The sequence below is a fragment of the Phascolarctos cinereus genome, unplaced genomic scaffold, assembly GCF_003287225.1.
Source record: "Phascolarctos cinereus isolate Bilbo 61053 unplaced genomic scaffold, phaCin_HiC Scaffold_4;HRSCAF=312, whole genome shotgun sequence".
In the NCBI taxonomy this organism is placed as follows: Eukaryota; Metazoa; Chordata; class Mammalia; order Diprotodontia; family Phascolarctidae; genus Phascolarctos; species Phascolarctos cinereus.
Window position 1 is genome coordinate 106041959 of NW_027555847.1, and position 27310 is coordinate 106069268.

The window sequence follows — 27310 nt, forward strand, 5'->3', positions numbered from 1 at the left end:
AATGAACATCTTCCTAAAATAAAGGACGGGTTTTCTGCCTCCAAATCAAATGTGATTTCCATTTCTGCAAGGTACTATGACCAAGATAACACAGAAAATGTGTGATTAAGTTGGAGACATAAGACATACAAAGGCAAAATGAATTCACTGTATAGAATGTGTATTTTAAATGCCAAATGCCTGCAATAAGCAGCAAGTACTGAGGAATACAAGGAACAAGGAAGAGAGACAGCGCACTGAGCAGACAGAACAGCTGGGCTGGAGAAGCCTCTTGGCATAGTGGATAGAGCACTAGGATTTGGAGTCAGAACTGATTTGAATCTCCCTCACTCCCTGCCCACATTCCATCAGTTACCAAGTGCTGGCCTTCTGCCTCCGTCTCTCATATATATTCCCTTCTCTGTAATATTTGAACATGTGGTACAGGCTCCCAACACCTCATGTCCGGATTATTACAAAACCTCTCTATCTCAGATCTTTCTCCACTCCGGTCCATCCTTAATCCAAAAAGACCTTTCCTAAAACACAGATCTGTCCATGATAGCCGCCATCCCCGGCAAATTCCTTTCATTCGGTGAACTTCAAGGGCTCTTTACTGCCTCTATGATTAAATGGAGAATCATCTGTTTAGCTTTAAAATTCTTCATAACCTGGCCCCCTCCTGCCTTTCTGATCTTTTTTACATCCTATTTTCCTCAACATATTCTGTGACCCAGTGCCACTGGCCTCCATGTTTTTCTTCCCACATCTCCCTACTCTATCTCTTTTTGCTGTCTGTGCTCCACCTCTGCAGTGCTCTCCCTCTTGCTTCTGCTTTCTGGCTTTCTTGGCTGCCTGGTCTAAGTTAAAATCACACCTTCTGCAAGAAGCCTTTCCCAGGTCTCTTTAATGCTAGTGCCTTCCCTCTGAGATTCATAATTAATCTTGTTTGTACATAGTAGTCTGCACGTTGCCTCTTTCATCAGTATGTGAGCTCCTTGAGGGAAGGGACTGTTTTGGGGGGGGAGAGGGTTGTTTGTTTGTTTTGCCTATCTTTGTATGGCAGTTACTTAGCACTTACCTCGCACATAATAATTGTTTCATAAATGCTTGTTGACTTCACACCAGCTGTGTGACCATGGACAAGTAAAACTCTCTGACTCTTTCCCATATGAAAAAAAGATACCAAATCCCCTATTTGACATTCAAATCCCTTCATAACCTAGTCCCCTCTCACCTTTCCAGTCCTCCTATACCTTATTTCCAAACACATACTCTTTGATCCAGCGACCCTGGCCTCCTGGCTGCTCCACAAACAAGATACTCCATCTCTTGACTCTTCATATTTTCTCTGGCTGTCCTTCATGCACGGAATGCTCTCCATCTTCCACTCTGACTAGTGACCTCCCTGGCTTCCTTTTATTCCCAATCAAAATCCTACCTTCTACAGGAAACCTTTCCCAACTCCCTTTAATTCTAGTGCCTTCCTTTTTTTAATTATTTCCTCCTTAATTTGTATATAGGTTTCTTTGTATATATTTATTTACTGTTGTCTCAGCAATTAGAGTATAAAGTACTTGAGGGCAAGGACTGTCATTTTCATCTTTTTGTATCTCCAGTGCTTACCATAGTGCTGGACACCAAGTAGGTACTTAATAAATGTTTGCTGATTGATTGATTTGGACTACCTACCTCATAGAGTGGTCATGAAGAGCTCACATTGTAAACCTTCAAGTATTGTATTATCACAGTCAGAGGGATGGCATGACCAATAGGCAAAAAATGAGCCTATAGGAAGGATAATTACTAGATTAGTAGTGAAAAATAGGACTGGCGTGATAGGTTGGGGCAAGATTGTATTTGGCTTTGAATGACAGGCTGAGAGTTCTAAGATGGGGATAGTAATACCATACCCACTAAATCAGGAATTTGATCAATTGACCTCAAGATATCTCACTGTGCTATCATCCAGAACTCTGATCACCAGGTTGAATTGGATGATATCTAAATCTGTTACAGCTGCAATATATTCTAGGCACGTATGAGTTAGAAAGTTATAATCATAATCATAATCATAATCATTACTATTATTGATTAATAATCCATCATTAATGATAAATAATTTAAAATGAATTAATAAATATATGATAATAGGTTATTAATGAGTAATTAATAACATTTATTGTTGATAAATATTAGTGATATTATTAGTATAATATAACATTACAATATTATTACATACTATAATTATATAGTAATAAATTTTAATAATAAGTAGGGGACTTTACCATTACTTCCCAGGTTTAAGAAATTCCTCTTACTCTTTTCTCAATTCAACAAAAAAGAAAGACCTAACTTTTTTTTTAATCATCTCTAGGGCAAGATTTACAGAAAGTTACCTTTTTAATTTGTCTTTTGTCTTTGTCTCACTGCCCCCACACATATTCTACACATGCTGAGGAGACCAGGAGTGTTTCCCATTCTGAACAAAGAGACTCTAACTTGGATTTGGACTCAGAAAATTTGAGCCAGAAATATGCCGCTTCCTACTGGCATCAACTCTACAGGAAGCTCAGTTTTCCCTCTGAAAGCCTGGAGGAAGTAATACAGAGGTAACTTTATGTAATGGATAAGGTGCTGACTTTGAAGTTAAAGGACCTAGAGTTGAACTTTGACCCTCCTATTCATTACCTACTTGACCCTGGATCTATTTCCTCTTCTGTAAAAACTGGAGTTCTTATTAGATGAGCTCCAAGATTCCTTCCACCTCTCAAACCATAATCCTATGAAGGGGACCAGAATAGTGAGGAGACTTGAAACCAGGTTATAAAAGGATTGACTAGCTTAAGGAACCACAAAGACTGGACGGGTGGAGTCCCTAAAAGCCCTCTTCTAGTATTTTAAGGGCTATCAGTTGAAAGAGGGGTTAAATCATTCTGCTCTACTCCAGAGGAAAAAACCTGGGAGGTATTCAGTTCCTTATAATTGGAAACTTAGGAGAAACAGGGTGACTCTTTGTGTAGGGAGAATTCCTATTCTAATATAGGTTTGATTAAATATTCTGTGAGATCTCTTCCAACTCTGAGATTGTGTGATTTTATTGAAAGTCTAAATAAAGCATAATCCTTTACTTCATGGAGCGTGCGCGCGCACACACACACACACACACACACACACACACACACACAAACAGATTGAATTGTTATAAAATCACTGGCACCATATTCAATATATGTGTATGTGCATGTATGCATACACATACAAACACACATTTTTTCCACATGTGTGTGTCTATATTATATATGTATAAACATATATACATATTACATATATATGTGTGTATATATGTGTGTGTATATATGTATATGTATATATACACACACATATATAAAATAGAATGTAGCTCTTTCTCAAATTATGGCCTAAGGATAGTACAGAAAAGGTACCTTGTCCTTTAAAAGATTACTGGTTCCTAGACAAGATCACTGACCATTGCTCTGGCCATTTTGCTCTTCTCATTGCTTTTCTTAAAACATGAGAGGTTGGCTTTTTTACTGTTTTCATGCCCCAGACTAAAGGGCCATAATTTGGCATCTTGGTCATTGGTTTTTTCCCTTCTAAGCATCAATTTCTTTGATAGCACTTCACCTCTAAATTACAAAATTAACTCAAGCTAGAAAACTGCTTTATGAGAGGATGAGGCCAAATTGCTCATGTAATCTCCTAGGAGAAGATAAAAGGCACTTCTTCCACCAGTAGAATATAAATCACAAGCTGAATGATAAATGTGAATTGTAGCTAAGGAAAAATGATAACCTGAAAATATAATAATCAGAGTAAGACTTGCATTAATCCATGGTGATGTTGACAAAGAAATATGGAAGTGACCAGGGAACGAACTTTGGAATAGATGAAGCAGCTCCCTATACCTGGAGTCAGACTGCTCAAGTCTGAGTCCTAACCCTGCCACTGACCTTCAACTCTTCAAATCTTAAGAGTTAGTTATCAGCTATTTCTTTAACAATAAATTGTAGCTTAAAAAATTGTAAAATACAATACCTTCCAAGCCTAGTCACAGGACTGTTGTGAAGATCAAATCAAATGATATATGTAAAATGCTTCTGAAAACCCTACATCATCTAATCAACTCAAATTTATTAAGTGACTATTACATGCCAGATTCAGTGTTAAATGCTTAGGTTAGAAAAACACAAATGAAACTCTTCCCAAGCAGTTTATACTCCACCAGGGAGATATGATATATACACATAAGTACATACACTATAGTCCAGGTCAAAGAATCATCCCATCATTGACTGTCAAGGGGTTCCAAATATCTAGGAATCCAATAGGAGCAGCAATAGCAAGTGTGGTTCATTGCATCCTTGAGACCATGTGTGTTGTGCACCTCAGCTAAGTCATCATTCTGAACCTTAATTAAGAGTCCTCAGTAAATCTCTGGGGTCAGTGAACATAGTAGCAAACACTATAACTTGAACATGGGTGGTTTAGTGCAACCATAGGAGCTATGATGTATGGAGACATATAAGGCCCCATTTGTGGGGAGGATATGCATGAAAGAAATGATTTCCTTAGAGGCCTTTCCTATCTCATCACAGGTACCAAATCTCAAAGGTGCCTAAGGAAACTCAGGAAATCAATTAGCATAAAACAATAGCACCAAATGAATTGATCAACGAGTAAATTGCCAAAGATCACTGCTTAGGCCTGTAGTAATTCTGGGTCAAGATCCCAGATAATAATCAAAACATGCTTCAGGTTATATAGCACACAAAAATTCAGTTTGATTTTATAAACTTTTCCAGGACCTTATTTTAGCAGTGAAGAAAGGATAAAGTGGGTAGCAAAGTAGCCCAGCCTATGGTACAATGGAAAAAACAATGGATATAGAATAAAGGACATGGATTCAAATCTTGCCTCTACCACCTACTACCTGTGTGACCTTGAACAAAACATGCTATACCTCACTTCCACATAAAATGAGGGCATTTCACTCTTTGAATTCTGTACCCCTCCACTCCCCACTCTCATTCTAAATCCTATGATCTTAGAATTAACAAGATGAAAATGGCAAAAAGTTAGGAAAATGAGGTATTCTAGGATGGTAGCTACCTTACCTATGTATATATTTGGAATACATATATTAAGACCAAATGCAGACCAAATTACTTAAGAAGTAATAATCAAAATGCAATCTTTCCATTGAAACTTTTCAGTTTCATTTTCAATAATTATCCTATATTTGCTATTTTCTCTTTCTATGCATCTATGTAGAAAGATGATTAAAAGGACACTAAGTGCAAAATGGGGCAAAGCAATTTGTAATTGTTTTTATTTCAGGCCTGTTACCAGAGGCTTCCAGAACATTTTAAAACACTCTAGGCAAGTGCCTTAAACTATCAACAAAATTTTACACATTATTTCTGAAATGATTTCTTAATTATCTAAAAAATTCTGATCTAAGACCCTTATTTAATAAGCAATCTTAATCATGTCCAAGAATTTGACAAAGTTCAAACAAAACAAACTGAAAAGTATTTTCTTTAGGAAATCATGGGTGTTCTTTGCGCAATGGATTTTTCATGTTCAATGATTCTTCATTTAGACAGTATAGAATTATTTTTCAATTTATGCTGATGGGCTAATAAGAACTTGAGAGGCAGTGACAAGACCACACTGTATTTGGGGTCAGAGGTACTGGGTTCAAATCTCAGCTCTGCTACTTACTACCAATATGATTATGAACAAGTCACTTCATTTTTCTGGGCCTAATTTTCTTCATCTATCAAACAAGAAGGGTTGGACTAAATTCTTTCTGAGGTCATGTCTAATCTAATCTATATTCTATAAATTTTTAAAAATTTTCACCCTGAGACATACACACACACACACACACGCATGACTCCACCGTCAAGGGAATTTTAGTCTCACCAATTAAACAATTTCATTATTCATAAAACATGTGAGCTAGAAAGGGCGTGGAGATTACTTAGTAAAATCCTTTCATTTGAACATAAGAAAACAATAGCCTGAGAGGTAAAGGATCCTAGTTTTGCAGGTTTAGAGCTACTTAAAAGTCATTTATTTTAACCCCTCATTTATAGAAGAGAAAAATGAGGCAGAGCATTTCTTCAAGGTCATAGGATATTACATAGCAGAGCCAGGATTTGAACTCAGGTCTTCTGATTACAAATCTAATGATCTTTCCCCTATGCCACATTTATCCACAGTTAGTTAACAAGGTAAGTGCAGGAAAACTGAAGTACGATGAGCATGTAAAATTTGCAGCCAAAAATATCTGGATTCGAATCCCACCTGCAACATTTACTGGCTATGTGCACCCTCCTTGATTCTGTGCAAGGGTTAGTCCTTTGCCATCACTCTATGTTGCCATAGTATGAGTAGTTAGGATGCTTCTCCCTGAACCAGTTGCAGCAGGCTTTATGATTTAAGGTTTTGCTCTCAGTGAGTTAAACAGCAGACCAATAATCAAGTCCCAAATATGCCAGTTAAATAAAAGTTGCTTAAATTTTGCAGAACTACTACTAAATGATAGTCATTTTTGTTGATGATGATGATGGTGGTAATGACATTAATTTTCATTAATGACTTGACTCCAATCTAAAAGTTTAATTCCTTTCCACTTAATTGCTCTAGTTAAAAATGACATTATATTTGCCCCAGGAATAACCATCATTTTTCTTTGTGGCAGATGTCCATCCACATGCTTCTCAAAGACCCATAAACCTTTTTTTTTTCTGCTGGCAGTTCATTAGTATATTCAACGTATTATAAAAATGTATCATTTCCAAGAATAATTTGTTTTTAAAAGGTTCCAAGCCACTTCCTCTTGCAATATTTTTGATGAGGTAAAAACAAGTCTTAAATCAGTTCATTTAGGGCTCAATTAAAATCTATTTTCTAGATTTTAACTGTAGCAACTCTGGAAGTTAAAAATCATTAGATACCTTAAAAGAATGAAACCATCTGTTCTCTCCTTTCTCTACAGTTTGTAGCACAGCCTGGCATATAATACTTCCCCAGAGACATGCATAACATATGGGAATACAAATCCAGACACACCAAAAGAGTCATCAAGGAATCAGACTTCTGCAGAGTCACTGCCTCACTTTGAAGGAATCTTATCTGACCACCTTTTCCTCCCTCCTTGAAGGACAACCAGCACTGGAATAAGGGTATAATGGTCCAGTATTGAAACAACAGCCAAAGACTGCTTCTTCAAGTTTATGTACCAGCCCAGACTTCTCTAGCACAGAAGATGATTACTACCTTTATTATAACTATGGGCATTAATTGCTGCTCGTAACTGGACTGCCTTGCCTTTCTAATTCTGGTAACCACTCTTCCCTCTGACCTTGCTTATACTTTGGGGAATATGGTTCCAGGCCTTCAAGGTCAAAAGCAGCTTTATACTCTTGGTAAACTCTTGCTACATGGTTAATCCCATTGCTTAAGCTTGCTAGGATTGTTAAAGGTTCATATTTGGTAACCAAGCCATGACACATGTGTGTGCAAAGTCCCATATACCCCATTTCCATACACCCCTAAACTCTAGAACTCTTGGTTGTCCCATCATAGGATAACAGATCCAGAGCCAGAGGTGCTCTTAGAGGTCATCAAATATAACTCCCTCATTTTAAAGATAAGGAAACTGAGACAAAGGAAAGTCAGGTGACTTACCCAAAGTCATCCAAATTAAATGTGGCAGAAATGAGATCTGAGATTTGTGCCCAGCTCCTCTGCCTCTAAATGTAAGACTCAAGCTCATTCCTGAGGGCTCTTCTTCTTTTTGACTCCTTCATGCTTTTCATTTTGAAAACAACATTTCAGGAACCCTCACTTATTTAATACAATGCTGCCATTTTGACTGAGGAGGTCACAGGAAATGAAGAAATTTCAGAAGCCAATAAGGCATCCTCAGTGGAAGGATCCCAAAAGGAAAGAACAACAAAGTTGGTTACTCCAGCAATCATTTTCCTCTGGGATCTTTCCAATAAGAGTACATTATTGCCTTCTGCAGTTTCATTACTTCTTACAAAGTACAATAGAGATAAAAATTAGAAGTCCACCAATAGCTTCTCACCATGGCAATTCAATAGAACCAACATTTTCAAAATAAGATGCAGGCAAACTCTGTTCTTTTTGAGTGTGTTCCCTTTCACCTAGGCTGCTTTAACTGCTATAGTATAATCTAAGGAGAGGCATAGGAGCAAATTTGTTAGCCTGATTTGGGGAAAACAGCTTGTGATCAAAATGGGATGGAATTTGTATTCTCTTAACCACTGTATCCCAGACACTACCCATATCAAGATCATGTTGAACAGACCCCAGATTATATGGTCTACATGATTCTTAGCCTGCCAGATTAGCAGAATTGTTTCCTACTACCCAGCCAGCCATCCCAGGCCTTGCCTTGGACAACTCATTTAGGAAATCTTCACTGGTCTAGATCTCATATTAAATTGGAGACAATTGGCCAGGGCCTTTGAGTGGATCAAGGTCTGCTTTGCTCTGACTTCTGGTACCAAGACAACATGTCTTTAGGCATGATGAAGTAGGACACTTGCTCTATACCACCCCATACTTTCTCCTCAGGTGGTTGCTACTTATACAGCCAGGCCAGGTACCTGGAGGCCACCACACCAACTCCCATTTCTACAGGTCTTGGAAGTTTCCTAAGTGCTTTCCTTCTAACAGTCCCTAAAAAGTAAATAACAAAAAGATCATTATCTCCACTTTCTGGAGGAAGAAACAGAAGATCAGTAGACTGTGTTGCCAATCAATGGTTGTATAGCTAGTGGAATTAGAATGAAAGCTGAGGTCTCCTGACTCCAAGTCCACCATTCTGAGAAAAAATGGAATCGACAGAAAACATATCACCAAGGAAATAGTGTAGTTACCTTTAAAGGACATTCCGGGTTAGTAATATCTTCCCTTACCTGGATTGGGTTGAAGATATTCAATTGTTTTGGTCATTATTTCCATCACAGCCCTGCTGGTGACATCCACTTTCTGAAAGACAAAAAGCATTTATGAAGAAAAAAATAGATGATAAAACTTTGAAAGAGTTCAGAACTCTGGCCAAATTATCAGCTAATCATGGCATCAGAAGACTTATACTGAAACATGTATCCCACCTCATGACAGTAATTGACTAAAGGTAAAGAATGATCATGTGCGTGTGTGTTCAATAGTTTGTCAGTCATGTCTGCCTCTTCGTTACCCCATTTGCGGTTTTCTTGTCAGAGATACTGAAGTGGTTTGCCATTTCCTTCTCCAGCTCATTTTACAGATGAGGAATCTAAGGCAAACCAGATTAAGTGACTTGCCCAGAATCCCACAGCTAGTAAGTGTCTGAGGCCAGATTTGAACTCAGGAAAATGAGTCTTCCTGAATCCAGGCCTGGCATTCTATCCACTGAGCCACCTCGCTGCCCAGAGGTAAAAAATAAGACCATGCATTCTCAGACACAGCCGATGTATTCACTTGATTTGCTTCACTATGTAATTGTTATAAAGAAAGACGGCTACTCTGGGACTGGGGGTGCAGAATGGAGTGGGAAGAGATATTACAAAGTGATGGGCAGAGAAAAAAAAATCAATAAAATTTTTAAATGCATGGAATAAAAATAAAGAGCATAAGCACATCATAGTTTTATAAAATCTAAAGCATGCCCTGTGAACTAATCTTTTACAAATGGAGTCTATTATCCAGGCAATTTTAATCTAATAAGCAAATATAAAAATTAGGGGATCTTTAGTATTAATGCCAGCTACAAATATTAGTATTCTTAACATATCTCCAACATGTCAATTGTTGTTGTTCAGTCATGTCCAACTCTTCGTGACCTTGTGGACCACACTGTCCATGGGGGTCTTCTCGGCAAAGATGCTTGCCATTTTCTTCTGCAGTGAATTAATGCAAACAGAGGTTAAGTAACTTGCCTAGGATCACATAGCTAGTAAGAATCTGCGAGGAGATTTGAACTCGGGTCTTCCTGACTCCAGGCCCAGTGCTCTATCCACTCAGCCACCCAGATGCCTCCTAAACATATCAGTAACAATGTGCATACTCACCAATGTGCTATTTCACGACAGAGATATATTATTAAGGCATATGGTATCCCTGCTTTTCTGGATGATACTGAACTTGAACCATTCACAAACCATCACCCAATCTCTTCACAGGGGGCTCAAGGAAAGGAGAAGCCCCATCTCCCTGCATCCCACATCTTCAGGCCAGTTTCAGTGTCTCACGACAGCCCCACATCAGCTAGTGTTTCCCTTGTATAATACTCCCCCAGCTTTAACACAATGTCAGATCTCAACTGTCTGTGGAGAAGAAAAGCAGCTGGTCTCTATCTTTCCTCCATAGTGTGACATTTCTCTCTTCCTTGTTAAGTTGCTGGTTTCTGTTATGGAAACCACTTGGAGTTTGTGATAGTGAAAAACATTTCCCCATCAAGCCCCAGAATTCAAAGTAAAGATTAAGAAGCTTAGAATCCGAGGGGGAAAAGATCCTAATTATGTGTTGTCCTTGTTTGTTGTTGTTGATCAGGCTTCTAAAGGTTACCTTTCTTCATGAGAGTAAAGACAAGATAGATATGCAGGTTTATTCTATCAAGAAATAGATTAATTCAGTCCCTATATATGGTAATGCTGATAACTGCTAATTCCAAAATGTTAAAGTATGTAAAGCATAGTTATTTTTGTATCACATATTTACTTATATTGTCCCTAAGATTTAAAGACAAATAAAGATTAACATCCCTTTGTCAGAGTCTTAATGAGATGGTGATCAGGTTTAGAACAGAAAAACTGACCTTGCCAAGGTCTACTGGTTTGCTGATCTCCACAGACGTGATTATGGAGGAATTCGTATGGTGAGTGGTAGACTTTTCTACCTAGACCTGGATTTTGAGACAAGGCACCTGGATTTAAATCCCAGCCCTGCTACTGAACCTGAAATCATTTCTACTCTCCAGGCTTCAGTTTCATCTTCTATAAGATGTGAGTAGCTTTAAATGTTATAAAACACAAAATTCTTATGAAGAAGAAGCAGTTTTCCTAGAACTTGAGACAACAATGATTTTGATATTTTTTATTCAGCATTTTCCAACAGCAAGTCACCCCTCCTTATGCTCCTTCTGAGTTTAAAAAAAGGAATTTTCCCTGCCTGTACATATTTGAGATCCTCATTTCAGGACATGGTAAAAATAAATTCGCCCCTCCCCCATTCCTTGCCCCAGGTCTTGTTTTCTGCACTGGTTGTTATCTGAAATTACATCCATCTAATACTGCTCCCATGGAATGGTCACACTAATGGCCAAGTTCAGAGTGCAGCAGACCAAGACAGTTTTAGTCCTAATTTAGAAACTGTGGCATCATTTCTTCAGGAAAAATTACAAAGAAAACACCTTTATTTTGTTGCTCCTGGGCTCAGCAATGTAGAACAGTCATGACACAGAGGAATGAACACTGGTTCTACATGAAAAGTTGCTGCTGCTGTTCAGTGGTTTTTCAGTCGTGTCCCACTCTTCATCTGGGACCCCATCTGGGGTTTTCTTGGCAAAGATACTGGTGTGGTTTTCCATTTCCTTCTCCAGCTCATTGTACTGAAGAAGAAACTGAGGCAAACAGGGTGAAGTGACACAGCTAGTGTCTAAAGTCAGATTTGAACTCAGGCAGATGAGTCTTCTTGACTTCAGGCCCTGTGCTCTATCCATCACACCACCTCACTGCTCAGGGTCAGAGGACCAAGGTTCAAATTTCATTTACCACCTGTGAGACCTTAAGTAAATCACCTCATCTTCCTGTGCCTAAGTTTCCTCATCTACAAAATGACAAAGTTGGACTAGATAATACTGAAGTTCCTTCTAGTCCTATTTTCCTGAATTAAAGTTTATTATTGGACACATTTAACTGCACCACAAACATTGAGATTCTTGATTGAGAAGCTCTGGTTTCTCATTCAACAAATCCACCCAGAAACAGGCTCTTAGGAAAATATTCAAGTGGCATTTAACAAAGCTTTTAAAGAGTCCATGCTCTGTGTGTGTGTGTGTATGTGTGTGTGTGTGTGTGTGTGCGCGCGCATGCGCATGCGCATGTACGCGTGCATTTTAGGAACAAAAACAGTTTCACATATTGGCACTTAAATTACTGGGGAGAAACACTTACTGTGCAGGGAGCCTGTGGAAGCAACACATTCCCATTGTTACATTCAATGGTCTCACTGAGGAGGCTGGCGAAGTTAAGAGGCAAACACCTGTGTTTTCAGTGCATCTCAGCTGGAGAGTGTCTTTGGTAGTTGATACTAGAGAAATGAGCTTTAGGAATCCCCACTTGCTTTATCCAGTGGCAATACTTGATGTCAACCTCTAATTTCTTTCATTCAATTGTGTAATTGCCCCTTCAGGAATAAACTTAAACTGAGCTCTCTCTCCCTCTCTATCCAAAACTGCTGATCCTATAAAGGAGGTTCTCTTGGGAGTGATTGAAAGTCGAACTGCAATGCATTTTATGTGACTAATAAGCAAAGGAAAAGGAGAAAGGGTTTGAGATTACAGATCTCCTGATCTCCATGGCTAATAAATTTCAGTTGCCCTATTAGCAGAAACAGGGAAGAAGTATAGAATACAAAGTTTGCTGCAGAACCCTGCCAGTAAGATACAAGGTCTTCAGGGCAAGACAAGAGTGTGTTTCCTGGGTCCCAGGGAGACATTTTATTTAAAATGTAAAAGAAAGCACAGCTTTGAAAGTTACATTTTGAATTTTTTGTATTTTGAATTTATTTTATATTTAAAGAGAAGCAAACTGTATATAATGAGGATTTGTAGTTTCATGAAAATTGTCTTTATTTTCTACTATGTACATGGAATTGTTCTTTTTTTATGTGTTAAATTCAAAATACAAAAATTAATAAACAAAAAAGAGAAGCACAGTTAGGATATTCCAGCTTCCCTACCAAAAGTGGAAGATAACAGATCCTTGGGACATGACAAGCTTTCTTCTCTATTACCAGAGGAGCTTGGAGGATTTTGGATGTTCTTCTCATTTTTTAATTCGACTTTTCATCATTGTTTCTTTTATCGCCAACAAGTTTGGCTTCATCTAGATTTCTCAGCACCTTATACGATTGCTCAAAAGTTGCCCCTCTGGTTCACTCTCCTGTTTGCTCCTGTATGATTAGTGTTTCTCAGTTCTTCTTGTTGTGAGACTCTCCCAGCCTGGAACTTCTTATACCTTCTACCACAACTTTCCTAATCATTCCAGATAAAAAGTTATCACTTCCTGCTGGAATTTCCTGGGACTTTCTCTTTGACCTTTCCAATATGCTTACTCATTTTTAGCTTAACATTATTTGTACACACTATAAACTTATTAAATTGTAACTCCAAGGAAATGTACTGTTTTTCATGATGGCATCCGTGATGCCTAGTCCACATTAGGTGCTTAATAAATGTTTGTTAAATTTACTTTGGAAAAGCCAATGCAACCAAGATTAGAAGGGAAGCAGAACACTGGGAAGAATTTTTACAGCCAGTGTTTCTGTTAAAGGCCTCATTTCTAAAATATAGAGAGAACTAAGTCAAATTTATAAGAATACAAATCATTCCCCAATTGATAAATGGTCTAAGATTATGAACAGGCAGTTTTCAGAGGAAGAAATTAAAGCTATCTATAGTCAAATGAAAAAAAAATGCTCTAAATCACTATTGATTAGAGAAATGCAAATCAAAATGACTTTGATGTACCACATCACACCTATCAGATTGGCTAACAGAAACAGGATAATAATAACATGACAATGTTGGAGAAGATATGGGAAAATTGGAACACTAATGAATTATTGGTGGAGTTGTGAACTGATCCAGCCATTCTGGAAAGCAATTTGGAACTATGCCCAAAGGGCTATGAAGTTATACATATGCTTTGACCTAGCAATACAACTTCTAGGGCTGCATCCCAAAGAGATCATAAAAATGGGGAAAGACACACATGTACAAAATATTTTTAGCAGCTCTTTTTGTGGTGGCAAAGAATTGGAAATTGAGGGGATGGCCATCATTTGGGGAATGGCAAAACAAGTTTTAGTATATGAATGTAATGGAATACTATTGTGCTATAAGAAATGATGAGCAGACAGACTTCAGAAAAACCTGGAAAGACTTATGTGAACTGAGGCTGAGTGAAATGAGCAGAACCTGGAGAATAATGCACACAGTAATAACCGCACTGTGTGATAACTGACTTTGATAGACTTAGCTGTTCTCAGCAATGCAAGCATCTAAGACTACTCCAACAGACTCATGATGGAAAATGGATATCCATGTCCAGAAAAAGAGCCATGGAGTCTTAATGCAGACAGAAGCATACTATTTGGTCTCTTTTTCTTTTGCTGTTTTATCTTTCTTGGGGTTCCTCCCATTAGTTCTAATTCTTCTATACATCATGTCTAGTGTGAAAATATGCTTAATATGGGGCAGCTAGGTGGCGCAGCGGATATAGCACCAGCCCTGAATTCAGGAGGGCCTGAGTTCAAATCCAGCCTCAGACACACAACACTTATCTAGCTGTGTGACCTTGGGCAAGTCACTTAACCCCATTGCCTAGCCAACAAAAAAAAAGGAAAAAAAGAAAATATGCTTCATATGAATGTATAAGTAGAACTTATATCAGATTACATGCTGTCTCAGGGAGAGGAGAGGAAGGAGGAGAAAATTTAAAACTCAGAATCTTATGGAAGTGAATATTGAAAATGAAAAAAAAAAGAAATTATTTTTAAAAAAGAAATTTAGTTTGAACCAGTATCTTATACAGCAAACCACAATAAACTCAAATTCTATATATGACCTAAATATTAACAGTCATATCATTAAAAAAGATACAAAATAGATCCAAATCAGGTACCTTTCACAAGTATGGTTAAAGCAACCTGAGGTACATATGCTTGTAGGGAATACAAGAAATTTATTCAATAGTAAGAGGAATATTTAGTAAATAATTTTGTGTGTGTGTCTATCTATCTATCTATATTTCTTATGTGCATATATATGTTAAACTCTTGATTTTATTTCTTCTCATATTTAATAAGGGACACAGAAAAGTTTAATGAAAGCATAAAGATATGGGGATTAACAAAGTTTAGGAATCCCTGGGCTAGGGGCAGAATTCTTATTCCAACAAGGGGTAGAGATAATCAGAAAAACTTAAAAATAAAATGGTACTATGGATATACATATATATTACATTGAGAAGCATTGGGGTATAATATATATTACAAAATAACATATATATTACAAGAGAATATATATTACATATACTGTATTACATATGTATACCTGTCAATGTAATATGTGTGAAAATGTGTATATATACAGACATACATATGTAGATATATATGTATACAGACATACACACACAAATATAAAATCATTTCAGAGGAGGGGAGACCATAGGATCTGGAAGCAATCAGGAAGGTAACTCTTAATCTGAGCACTAAAGGAGATTAGGAATGTTGAGAGGCAGAAGCAAAGATGGAATGCATTGTAGGCACATGGAATAGCCTATGCAAAAGATGGAGACAGGAACTACAATGTTGAAAATAAGGAACAGAAAAGTAGTCTCACTGGCCTGAAGTAGTTCATGTGAACAGGAATAATATGCAATAAACACAGAAAAGCCAACTGAAGAAAGTTTGTGAAAAGCTTAAATGTCAGAGTTTTTTAATTTTATCCTATGAGTTACAGGGAGTTACCGGAAGTTTGGGGGTAAGTAACTGGGTCATATCTGTGCTTTAGGAATACTGCTTGGGTAGTTATATGGATGAGGGATTAGAGAGGAGAGAGACCAGTTAGGAGGCTATTGCAGTAATCCAGATAAAAAACAATGAGGGTATGAAATAGACTGGTGGCTCTGTGAGTGGAAAGAAGAGGACTGATGAGAATTGTTTTGGAAATAGAATTGACAAGATTTGTCAAATGGTTAAGCATGGAGGGAGAGAGAGGGAGAAGGAATGGAAGGAACATTTGTATAACTTTTGCTATGTGCCAGCCACAGTGCTAAGCACTTCTACAAATTATATCTCATTTAATCATAACAACAACCCTGCAAGGTAGATGTTCTTATTCTCTATTTTACAGTTGAGGGAACTGAGGCTAATGGGGTTTAACTAGGAAGTATCTGCATATGGATTTGAACTGAGGTCTTCCTGGCTCCAGGCTCACCACCTAGCTGCTTCATGATGCCGCTGAGGTTAAGAAGTAAGATCACTGAAAGAGTGATGATACAGAAATAGTGAAGTTAGGAGGAAGGGTGGATTTGAGGAAAAGGTGATGAGTTCAGTTTTGGACATATGAATTAAAGATGCCTAAGGGCATAACCAGTTGAAATGTCCAATACATACTGAAAGCAGAATTAGAGTTCAGGAGAGAATGGGGCTGAATATGTTTGAGCACATATAGCTGAATTCATGGGAGCAGATGAGATTATTGTGAAAAAGGGAATAAAATATAGAGACAAACCTGGACAGAGTCTTAGGATATATCCACAGTTAGGGTACGAGGCATGGATGACAATCCAAGTTAGCAATATCAACAACTGCATAGAGGTCAATAAAGATGAAGACTAAGGACCATCAGATTTGGCACTGGAAACTTTGGAGAAAGTGAGGGGATTGAAAACTGAGCAAAAGGAGAAGTAGAAGCAATGAATATAGATGGCTTTTTCTAGGAGTTTGGCTATGAAGGAGAATATAGATACAAGATAACTTGAGGGATAGGCAAGGCTTACTCAAGTTTTGTTTGTTTGTTTGTTTGTTTGTTTTTTAAAGAATAGTGAAGACCCAGGCTTGATTGTAGAGAGCTAATAGATAGGGAGGGACAGATAAGAATTACATTGGCATGAGAGTGTTTTGACTGCATGTTGTCTTTCAAAGACCATTTTCTCTGTCAGTTCACAGAGAGCAGGGCTGACTAAGTTTGGAGAGAAGCCTATGGTTTTTGAGTAAGGTTTTTGTTTCTCCTTAGGCTTTTTTTGCCAGATGGTTGGCTCAGCTTGTGGGCTTGGCTATAAGAATGCTCTCCCTTGGAGTTACCATACACAAGGAAAAGAGCTGAAGGCACATTCAGGCTTACCTATGTTAAGACAGATTTTTTTTTTACATTTCTTACACTGTTTTTTCCCTTTTAATTACTTTTTTATTGGCTAATTCTCCCAATTTATTTGCATCATGTATTAATATAACACCCAAGCTATTTATTTTCCTCCTTTTCCCCAAAGGTTTTTGGGATGGAAACTACCCTCTGCTTTAGTCCCATCTCAGACACAAATTTGCATCTCTGGAAAAGTTATCTAACCCCTGTCTCACTTTTCTCATCCATGAAACAGGGAGAGTAATAACTATGCCACTTACCTTATAGGGTTGTTGTGAGAAACAGATACCATCTTCATCATCTCACCTTTTCAAGGATAGTTAGATAAAAATAGTCGAGGGACAAGTTGTTCTCCTGCTATTTAGCTTTTATTTTTAACATTCTGGGGATTATTGCAGAGGTGGAAAAAAAATAACTTCTCTTTGTAGCTGAATAAAAGGATCAGAATATAAGCTCATCTTCTGTAGGGTCACTGAAAGCATCCTTAGTATAACTCCAAAAGCAGAGAGGACAACAGTGATGATAAATACCTCATCCTGTTCCTACAGGATTTTGACTTTCCATGCTAGGAACTCATACTTTCAAAGATTTATAGAAATTATGAGCACCTGGCATGGCATCATCTATTACACATGTTGTTTAAATATTAATCAATTTGTCATCATCATCATCATTATTAGTGCTAATAGTCTTTCAAATGGAGATAATTTTCCAAAAATCACTAATCATAAAAAAAAACCTTCAAAAAGTAATTTCCAAACTGAATTTACCTTGGAAAGAGCACTGTTTTCTGTTATCGTTTACAATATTAATTAGGCAAGCTTCCTGATTTTAATGTTTCTTCACTGATATCTGCCATTATCAACCCGCAATGGATTGTTAACTCTGCCCTTTCCTTCATTATCCTATCCATGGAAAGAAAACTGAAAAAGCCAAAGCCCACAATAACCAGAAATTCTGCTCCTTTTTATGCTTAGCTTATTAATGCTAAACCTGGTATTTTACTGAAGCACAGAGTCAAAACACTAGCAGATCCTCAGTCCATAGGAAAAGCAATTTGTGGCAACGCCAACATACTTAAAGGTTATTCTGTAATAAATGTAATTAAGGATACCTATGGCTCTTCACACCTATGAGAAGAATAACATCCACTATTCCCTTCCTCTCTTCTCTCTGAGATTAATCAACAAATGGTCAAAATTATTCAAGAGGAAAAAGACTTACCCTTTCCATTTCTTTGAAGTCATCATCTAACTTGGTTCCTTCTGCACCTCCAACCTTCTCACTCACTTTCTGCAAAAGACAAAACATAGAAGAGAGTAGTTGTAAAAGAAGTATCTCTAAAGACTTGCTAGGACCCCTTGCCTCCCAACGTAATTACATCTGAACAGTTATGAAAAACAGCATGATCATAGCTTTCTTTTGGATGAAAAATTTTTAAACGCTACCTATGGATAAAACGTGCTTCTTTTTTTCCTATATAATCCTACAAGGGTAACTGAATGATCTATCATAGTTTTCTCATTTCACTGCTAAAATTCTCCCCAGTTGGTATCCATTAGATGGATAGATAGATAGATAGATAGATAGATAGATAGATAGATAGATAGACAGACAGACAGAAAGACAGACAGATAGATAGGGCATTTATTAATTCTTCTTATGGGGCAGGCACTGTGCTAAGCACTAGGGATACAAATACAGTCAAGTAAGGCAGTCCCTGCCCTCAAGGAGCTTATAGTCTAAGGAGGGAAGACAGCACATAAAAAGAAGCTAAAACATGTGGAGGGAGGACAAGGGAGAAACAGTCTGAAGGAAGGAAGGGTTTTCTCATTAATAAAGTATTTAGCTAGGACTCTTAGAGAATCTATGTGATAGGTATGTCAAAACACATATAAAATGAAACTCATGCAGAAACATATCTTGTATTTCCCCTCTGCCACATTATTTTACACCATCATGCCTTTCTAATAAGCAGCAAATGGACAAAGAGTCTGCTTCAGAATCAAAAAAATCACTCACCCATCATTTATATACATTTTATGTGTTAGGCACTGTGCTAAGTTCTGGAGATACAAGGAAAGGCAAAAATACCCCAACAGTGACTGCTCCCAAGGAGCTCACAGTGTAACAGAATAAGACAACAAGCAAACAACTCTATAAATACAGATAGAGACAGAGATAGAGAAACAGAGACAGGTTATGAAAGACTTTGGAAGCCAAATGGATGATTTTATAGTTGATCTTCAAGGAAGTAGGGAGCCACTGCAGTTTACTGGGGCAGCTAAGTGGCACAGTGGATAAAGTGCCAGATCTGGAGTCAGGAATATTTTTGATATGCGTAGTGGGCTAGAAGTTCTTTGGGTGCAGTAGATAGAGTACTTGGCATGGAGTCAGGAAGACTCATCGCCTGAGTTCAAATCTGACCTCAGACATTTACTAACTAATGTGACCTTAAGAAAGTCACTTAACCCTATTTGTCTCAGTTTACTCATCTGTAAAATGAGCTGTAGAAAAAAAATGGCAAACTACGCCAGTATCTTTGCCAAGAAAATCCCAAATAGGGGTTTCACAAAGAGTTGGAAACAACTGAAACTCCTGAACAACAACAACAAACAGGGTGAGATGGGTGGGGTGATATGGTGAAGACAACCATATAAGAAATAAGCTGCTTTGCTTCCCTCTATCCCTTGCAAGGCTAACAACAGAAAATATCATCCACTTGGGTTCCCCAATTCCTCCAAGAGGAAACCCCCCCAATGCTTTTTAAGGCAGTTGGGGTTAAGTGACTTGCCCAGGGTCACACAGCTAGTAAGTGTCAAGTGTTTGGTCTGAGGCCTGATTTGAACTCAGGTCCTGCTGACTTCAGGGCCAGTGCTCTATGCCACCTAGCTGCCCCCAAACCCCCCAGTTCTTGCTTTCAAGGAGTTAGAGACAGATTTCAAAATAACAAATTGGTTTTCTTAGGGTAGGAAAAGCTCTGTTATCGCTCTCTTCAAGAGAGATGAGACAGGCTCTTCTATGGGCTCCTCTCACTGTGGTTTTGTCTTTATGAGGACTTTTCTTTAGTCTTTCCAGAAATGATGGGCCTCTGAATAAGCTCCTTTTGATCTATTATTCCTATGTATTTTATCGGCCTCAGAGTTTTTATCCCAAAACATTAAAAGTATGAATCTCTTCTTCTATGTATCCAGAGAGATATACATCCAGTTGTCTCTTAAAGCCCTCTCCTTGTGGGATTCTCACTAACTAATCAGGCACTAAAGGAAACAAAGGAGACTGTTAGGAGTATGGTAAAAGATCTATCTTCTGAACCTTTTAAGGGAGACTAAAAGAACTGAGGTACATGATACATACTTTTTTCTTCCACTCACACAGAAACATCAAAGAACTTTCGTTGTTGATCAGTCATTTTCAGTTGTTTCCAACTCTTCATGACCCAGTTTAGGGTTTTCATGGTGAAGATATTACAGTGGTTTGCGTTTTCCTTCTCCAGCTTATTCACAGATGAGGAAACTGAGGCAAACAGGGTAAGTGACTTGCCCAGGGTCATACAGCTAGTAAGCATCTGAGGCCAGATTTAAAGCCTGGCACTCCATCCACTGTACTCAAAGAACTTCTAGCTCACTACGAATACCAAAACTTACTTTTTGACCAAAATAGAAAACCAATTAACGAACTGATCAAAATCAGACAGAGCTCATAGTAAAGCACAACATGCTCTGTTCCATCTCTCACTTCTTAGTCAATAAGAACAGGGCTTTTCATTATTCTTTCCTTGGCATACACCAAAACTGTCCTGCAAGCGTGTAGACTTACCACTTCATGGTGTCATGCGGGATAAGCATGTGGCAATGGAGAGATTTGCTATGACTTTGGTTAGTAACAGCTGAAAAGTGCCACAACTGTTATACACAATGTCTAAATTTTCACCATTTGTGGGCAAATCATAATTATAAGGAGCATCTAGTATATGTTTGGCACATAGTAGTTTTTAAGTACTTGATTGAAATGTAAGAAACCACGTAAGATGCAAAACAATGGTCATGTAACTCTTCAGGGGTTGGACACTCATTTTCCTCAGGCACCTATAGCTGCAATTACAGCTGATAACAAGTGAAAAGTACTTAACTGACCTATTTAGGGATGGAGTGGTGGGAGAGGGAATCAGTGTATAATTTAAAATAGCATTAACATTTTCTTGAGGGCTATCTGTTTTCCTAACTTGAGCAAAAATGTGGCTAGACCAGACCATTCAAAATATATATCGAGCCTACTGCATGAAGAATTCAGTATTGTGGGGAGAGGAATAGTAAGTTTATATAAGACAGAGTTCCTTCCATTGTGAAACTTATGGCTTATGACTTTCCTAGGGTTTCCTAGTTAGTAAATGTCTGAGGTCAGATTTGAACTCAGGCGATAAGTCTTCCTGACTCCATGCCCAGTACTCTATCTACTGCACCCAAAGAACTTTTAGCCCACTATAAATACCAAAAGTATTCCTGACTCCAGACCTGGCGCTTTATCCACTGTGCCACCTAGCTGTCCCAATAAACTCCAGTGGCTCCCTATTTCCTAGTGATGATAGCACTCATATTTCTATATGAAGTGTTAAATTCACAAAGATCATTCCTTAACCCCTGTGACTCGCCCATGATCACATAACCAGTGGTAGAGCCTCTATTTGAATCCAGTTGTTTTGGGCCTGGTCTCCATATTCTGCTATTCCATCTTTCAACAGTAACACAGGTTTACCCCTCTTAGCTTTTCCTCCATATTATGCTACTAAAATATATTTGTTGTCTGTAAATTACAAAGCAAATACCCTTAACATTTCTAAGACTTAAGATGGTCAGAGGTGGGGCAAGGAAGCAAGTTTCAGAGATCAATCTTCTAGTCACCAATTGAAGAGATTCTCTTGTTTATCATTAGGCATGAATTGATGGTAAAAACATTTCCCCTACTTAACCAATATTATACATACATACAAATTATTACATCAAGGGCAGCATTTTCATATCATTTAAGCTTTTTGCCACTGTTTTACGTGGTCAATTTGGGTATTAAGATTAAAATTTTATATAAAAAAAAGATTAAGTTATATCTGAGACCTGGACCATCCTGTTGCTAAAGATAAGGAAATGTTCTCTGTGAACTGAAATCTGTTTGACTGGTATGGCCCCAGCCCTGCAGGATGCGTGTATGTTAAGGTTAATAAACCCAGAGCCTAGAATAATTCCCCTCCCATCCTAGCCCTTTGCAGGATGGCAAAGTCCCCTGCCCCTCATTCTTCCTTATCAGGCTATTTAGAAAATATCCTCATTTCACTGGACCTGACCATACTACTATCTTCCCCTATGGATGAGAGAGCGCTCTCCTGTTAGCTCCAGCTGGCTCTGTCTTAAACGCTATATAAGTTTGAGCCCCGAGAGGGCTCTGGGCCTTTGTCTCGACTACAAAAGCCATAACATAGTTCCACATCCAGATGCTACTCCATTGGGTGCTGCCCTTGGCTGAGGGCAATGGCGGCCTCACACTGAGACTGTTCCCTTTTGGTATCTGTTCTCCTCCTCCCCTTGTGAATAGTAATATAGGGTTTTTTTTTAACTGCTGCCCCTGTGTGGCTCCATTGTTTTTCATGAAATTCTCCTATACTACATTCTATGAGCTAAAAAGATCATGATTAGGATCAAAATTATTTACTCTGATAAAATTTAAATACTGTTTTTTGTTTATTTTGTTCAGTTGTTTTTTCAGTCTTATCCAACTCTTCATGACCCCATTTGGGATTTTCTTGGCAAAGATACTAGAGTGTTTTGCCATTTCCTTCCCCAGCTCATTTTACAGATGAGGAAACTGAAGCAAACAGAGTTAAGTGACTTGCTCAGGGTCACACAGCTAGTAAGTGTCTGAAGCCGGCTTTGAACTCAGGAAGAAGTCTTCCAGACTCCAGGTCCAGCACTCTATCCACTGTACCACCTAGCTGCACCTTTTTGTTTATATTCAATATTAAATACAGATGTCTGAGCAAGGGAAAAATTAAGGAGCACTAAGTCAAAATATATACTACTTGAAGGTTATTGAAAAGAAAAGCAATTTTTTTCAAAGACAGGAAATAAATGGCAATAACATCAGCAACAATTTAGAAAGATCATTATTGCTAATTTTTAGTAAGCAGAGAATTATTCTCTAAGAGACAGGACAAAGCAGTGCTTTGAGGATTATAGACAAGTTGAAATTTCACCTAATGTACATACTAGTTGTCATGACCATAGGCAAATCACTTAATCTCTATAAATCTCAATTTCCACACCTGTAAAATGTGGGCCAATAACATTCACAGTACTTACCTTGTGGAATTGTACAAAGGTTCAAATAAGATAATGTAAGCAAAGAACCAAGTAATTTTAAAATACTATATGAATATCAATTATTATTGAAGCTATATTTATCCATATTATCCACATGGAAAAAAGGAAATTGAAACACTAAAGAAGAAGCATATCTAAGACAAACAGGAAGAGGCCTAAAAAACTACTTTTCTAAACTCTTATATTGTTAAATAATAATGATGATGATAGCTAATATTAATATAAAACTTACTTTGTGACAGGCACTGTGCTGAATGCTTTACAATTGATCTTTATAACAACCCTGAAAGGTAGGTGCTATTTTTATCTTCATTTTATAGATGACGAAACTAAGGAAAATAGAGGTTAAATTACTTACCTAAGGTCATACAGCTTGTAAGTGTCTGAGGCTGGATTTGAAATCATATCTTGCTGACTCCAGGTCCAAAATGGTTCTCAAATAAAAACTCATCAACTTCCAGAATTTGAATGAAGTTCACTTTAAAATCTCTGTCTCTAGGCTTTGTTATTCTACTATATTCCAAACTTCCTGCTGACTTCCTGCATGTGTTGCCCTCACCTCAAACACAACATGATTAAAATAATATTCAGCATCTTTCCCCAAAACTCCTTTCTCCAACCTCCATATTTTTTATCTAATCTTATCTCCCACAATCCCTCAACAGAAACAATTTTCCTTTACCCAGAGTGCTTCACATTCCTCATACTCCAATGTCATTCCTAACTTCATGCCCCTAGTAATGTTTTGATCTATTCTCTACCTATCCAAATCTTACTATTTCTTCAAAACCCAGTCTAAGTCTCACCTTCAATGAAACATTTGCTATGAATACTCCCAGCTAAAAGTTACTGGTTTATTTCTCCAATTCCTGCACTTATTACAGAAGGTATTTATGTTTCGGAGAGAGATTAGAAGATGTCTAAAGTCCTGCCTAACCCTCGGGTTCCATTCCTCAATGTCTGTACCATTCTTTTTGTACTTAGTTTTGTGTCAGAAGATGAATTATGTATATGCATGCATTCATTCAACAAAGAATTCATTAAACATTGTGCAGAGAGCACTGTGCTGGTCTCTGGGAAGGAGACAATGATTAAATAAGACATAGTTACTTGGGCATCTTGTAGTTTGGAAAGGGGAAACAAGATACACAAAGATTTAATTGGCATAGGCAATTCCTAGAGAGTAAATTCCCTTTACCAATACAAATCTATACCTACTCTACAACTGAGTTGCTTGGGGCACTTAGAAGTCAAGCAATTCCCAGGATTACACAGACAGTCTATATAAGAGGAAGAATTTGAACACAAGTCTTCCTGAACCCAAAATCAGTCTGCTATCCACTATATCACATTCTATTTCAAGTGTTTGTTATCAGATATCTACTATACATGATATTATATAATAAAACATGATATTATATAATAAATGCAACAAAGATATATAGCATTTGAGTAAGGCAGGAAATGAACAGATAAAGGTGGAGAAGAAAGACATTTCAAATACAGGGAACAGAAAGACAGAAAGCTGGAAGAACATAAAGTGTGTTTTTGAGTATATACACATGTGTGTGTGTGTGTATATATATATATATACATATGTATGTATGTATGTATATGTATATGTATGTATATGTATATGTGTGTATGTGTGTGTGTACGTACACCTATATTATATATGTATGTGGATGGACACATATATGGAGAAAGATATCTATATATCTATGTAGCTATAACAATAGTAATAAGTATACACATACTACATACATACACACAGACAAAAATGAGGATGATAGAGAGCCAATCTGGCTATAAAAAAGTCCTCAAAAGTATTTTGAAATAAAGCTAGAAATCTTGGATGGGTCCCAGTTGGTTAGGGCCTCACCTTCTAGGGAAAGGAATCAGAAATCCCCTTAGCAAAAAAATGAGGAACTATTGAAGATTTTTAGGCCAAACAGGTTCAAAAACGAGCCTACCCATATCAGACTTACACATAAGTATCATGCTGGTGATGATGCGAAGGAAGAACAGAATTAGGAAGGAAAGAGAGAAGTTGTACACTCCTAGAGGGAAGGGGTTGTATCTTACACACCCCCTCTACAGAATATAATACCAAGCTATATAATAGCACACAGCTAGTGTCACACAATAAATCACTACTGGTTGCATGACTGCTATGTAGTTGAATGAATGAGCTGTGTAATTGAATGATACAAAGAGCAACCAAAAGGCAGAGGAAAGGAAGAAAGATTTCTTGAAGCAGTTCTGGAAGCAGTGATAATGACATTGGGTCACTGTCCTTTTCAGTATTTAGAAAGGTTTTACCCTGGCTTCAAAGTACAGTATCAGTTTTTCTTTCCAAGTCTCAATTTAATTCCACAAGAAATTTTGGAAATTCCCCATTAAACTGTGATATAACATGATCCTTCACTGAGAACCAAGGTCAGAGAAAACCTCTTAGGTAAATGAAACTTAAATACTCAGTGGTAAACTTAAGTATTACCTCAGAAACATTAGAGCTGTATTGGGCATGCATTTTCTTCTGCAAAGCTGGCAGAGATGTCAGAACAAGAAGAGGACTATGCATTATGAGGAGGCAGCTAGGTGACAGAGTAGATAGAGTGCCAGGCCTGGAGTCAGGAAGACTCATCTTCATAAGTTCAAATCTGGCCTCAGGCACCTCTAGCTGTGTGACCCTAAACAAGTCACTTAACCCTGTTTGCCTCAGTTTCCTTATCTGTAAAATGAGCGGAGAAGGAAATGGCAAACCATTCTAGTATCTTTGCCAAGAAAACCCCAAATGGGATCAAAGAAGAGTTGGACATGACTGAAAAATGACTGAACAACAATGTGAAAACATGGAATCCTTTCAAAATTATCACCAAACTCTGAAATTTCTTTATCCAATCGTATCATTTGTCATTTCATCATTTCTTCTGCTTTATAACCCCAACCATGTTTTTCACCCTTACCACAACCTCCACTCAGTTCTTTCCTAAGTCATCACCCCTGTACTGGCTACACTCTTCTCCCTCCCCTATCTTGACTCCTGCATGAGCTGGTTCATCTCTCATTATCCTCTACACTTGAATCCTTTGCCTTCTTGACAACTAATCATGCCTTCCTAATCCCTGACCTTGAATTACTTCTACCATCAGCCATCTTTGCTCCTAATCACATTTTGATAAATGGGCCTGGAGAAAATCACAAAACTGTACTAACTTCATTCATACAAATTTAAGTTTCAAAATCTCAACTGGGCACTCACTACAGCAAGGCAATCCATTTATACCTCTCTCATCTCCCATTCACCACAGTGGCTATTCCATCCTTCCTCAAGCTTCTCAAGTTAACCATCCCCACACTCAGCAAAGGACCTCATCTCATACTTCACTGGAAAAAAAAAATTATACTAGCCAAGAGCTCTTCTTTTTCTCTTTTCATATTACTCAGATATTTTCTGCCACAACTCCTCTTTCTCTCCATTCTCACATCAGAAGATTAGCCCTTTCTTGACAAAGCTAAGGCATCTATTCTTCATCCATCCCGTCTTATCCAGAAAATTTTTTCCTTACAGTTTTGCTAATCTTCAGTCACTCTCTATTGGCCATTCCTTGCTGCCTATAAATATATACGTCCTTAAAAAAAAAAACTGTCATTTGATCCAATCATCCCCACCAGCTATCACATTATTTCTCTTCTCCCCTTCATGATTAAACTCCTTGAGAAAGCCATGTACAATTGGAGCTTTCACTTCCCCTCCTCT

General features: G+C 37.8%; 1 protein-coding gene across 1 annotated transcript in view; it reads right to left on the minus strand.

The window, feature by feature from the left end:
• SH3GL2 (SH3 domain containing GRB2 like 2, endophilin A1) overlaps positions 1-27310 on the minus strand; it is a 241175-nt gene that overhangs the window by 30224 nt on the left and 183641 nt on the right. Inside the window, 2 exon segments of the mRNA XM_021002245.2 lie at positions 8961-9033; positions 18401-18469. Coding sequence (XP_020857904.1) covers positions 8961-9033; positions 18401-18469 — 142 coding nt within the window.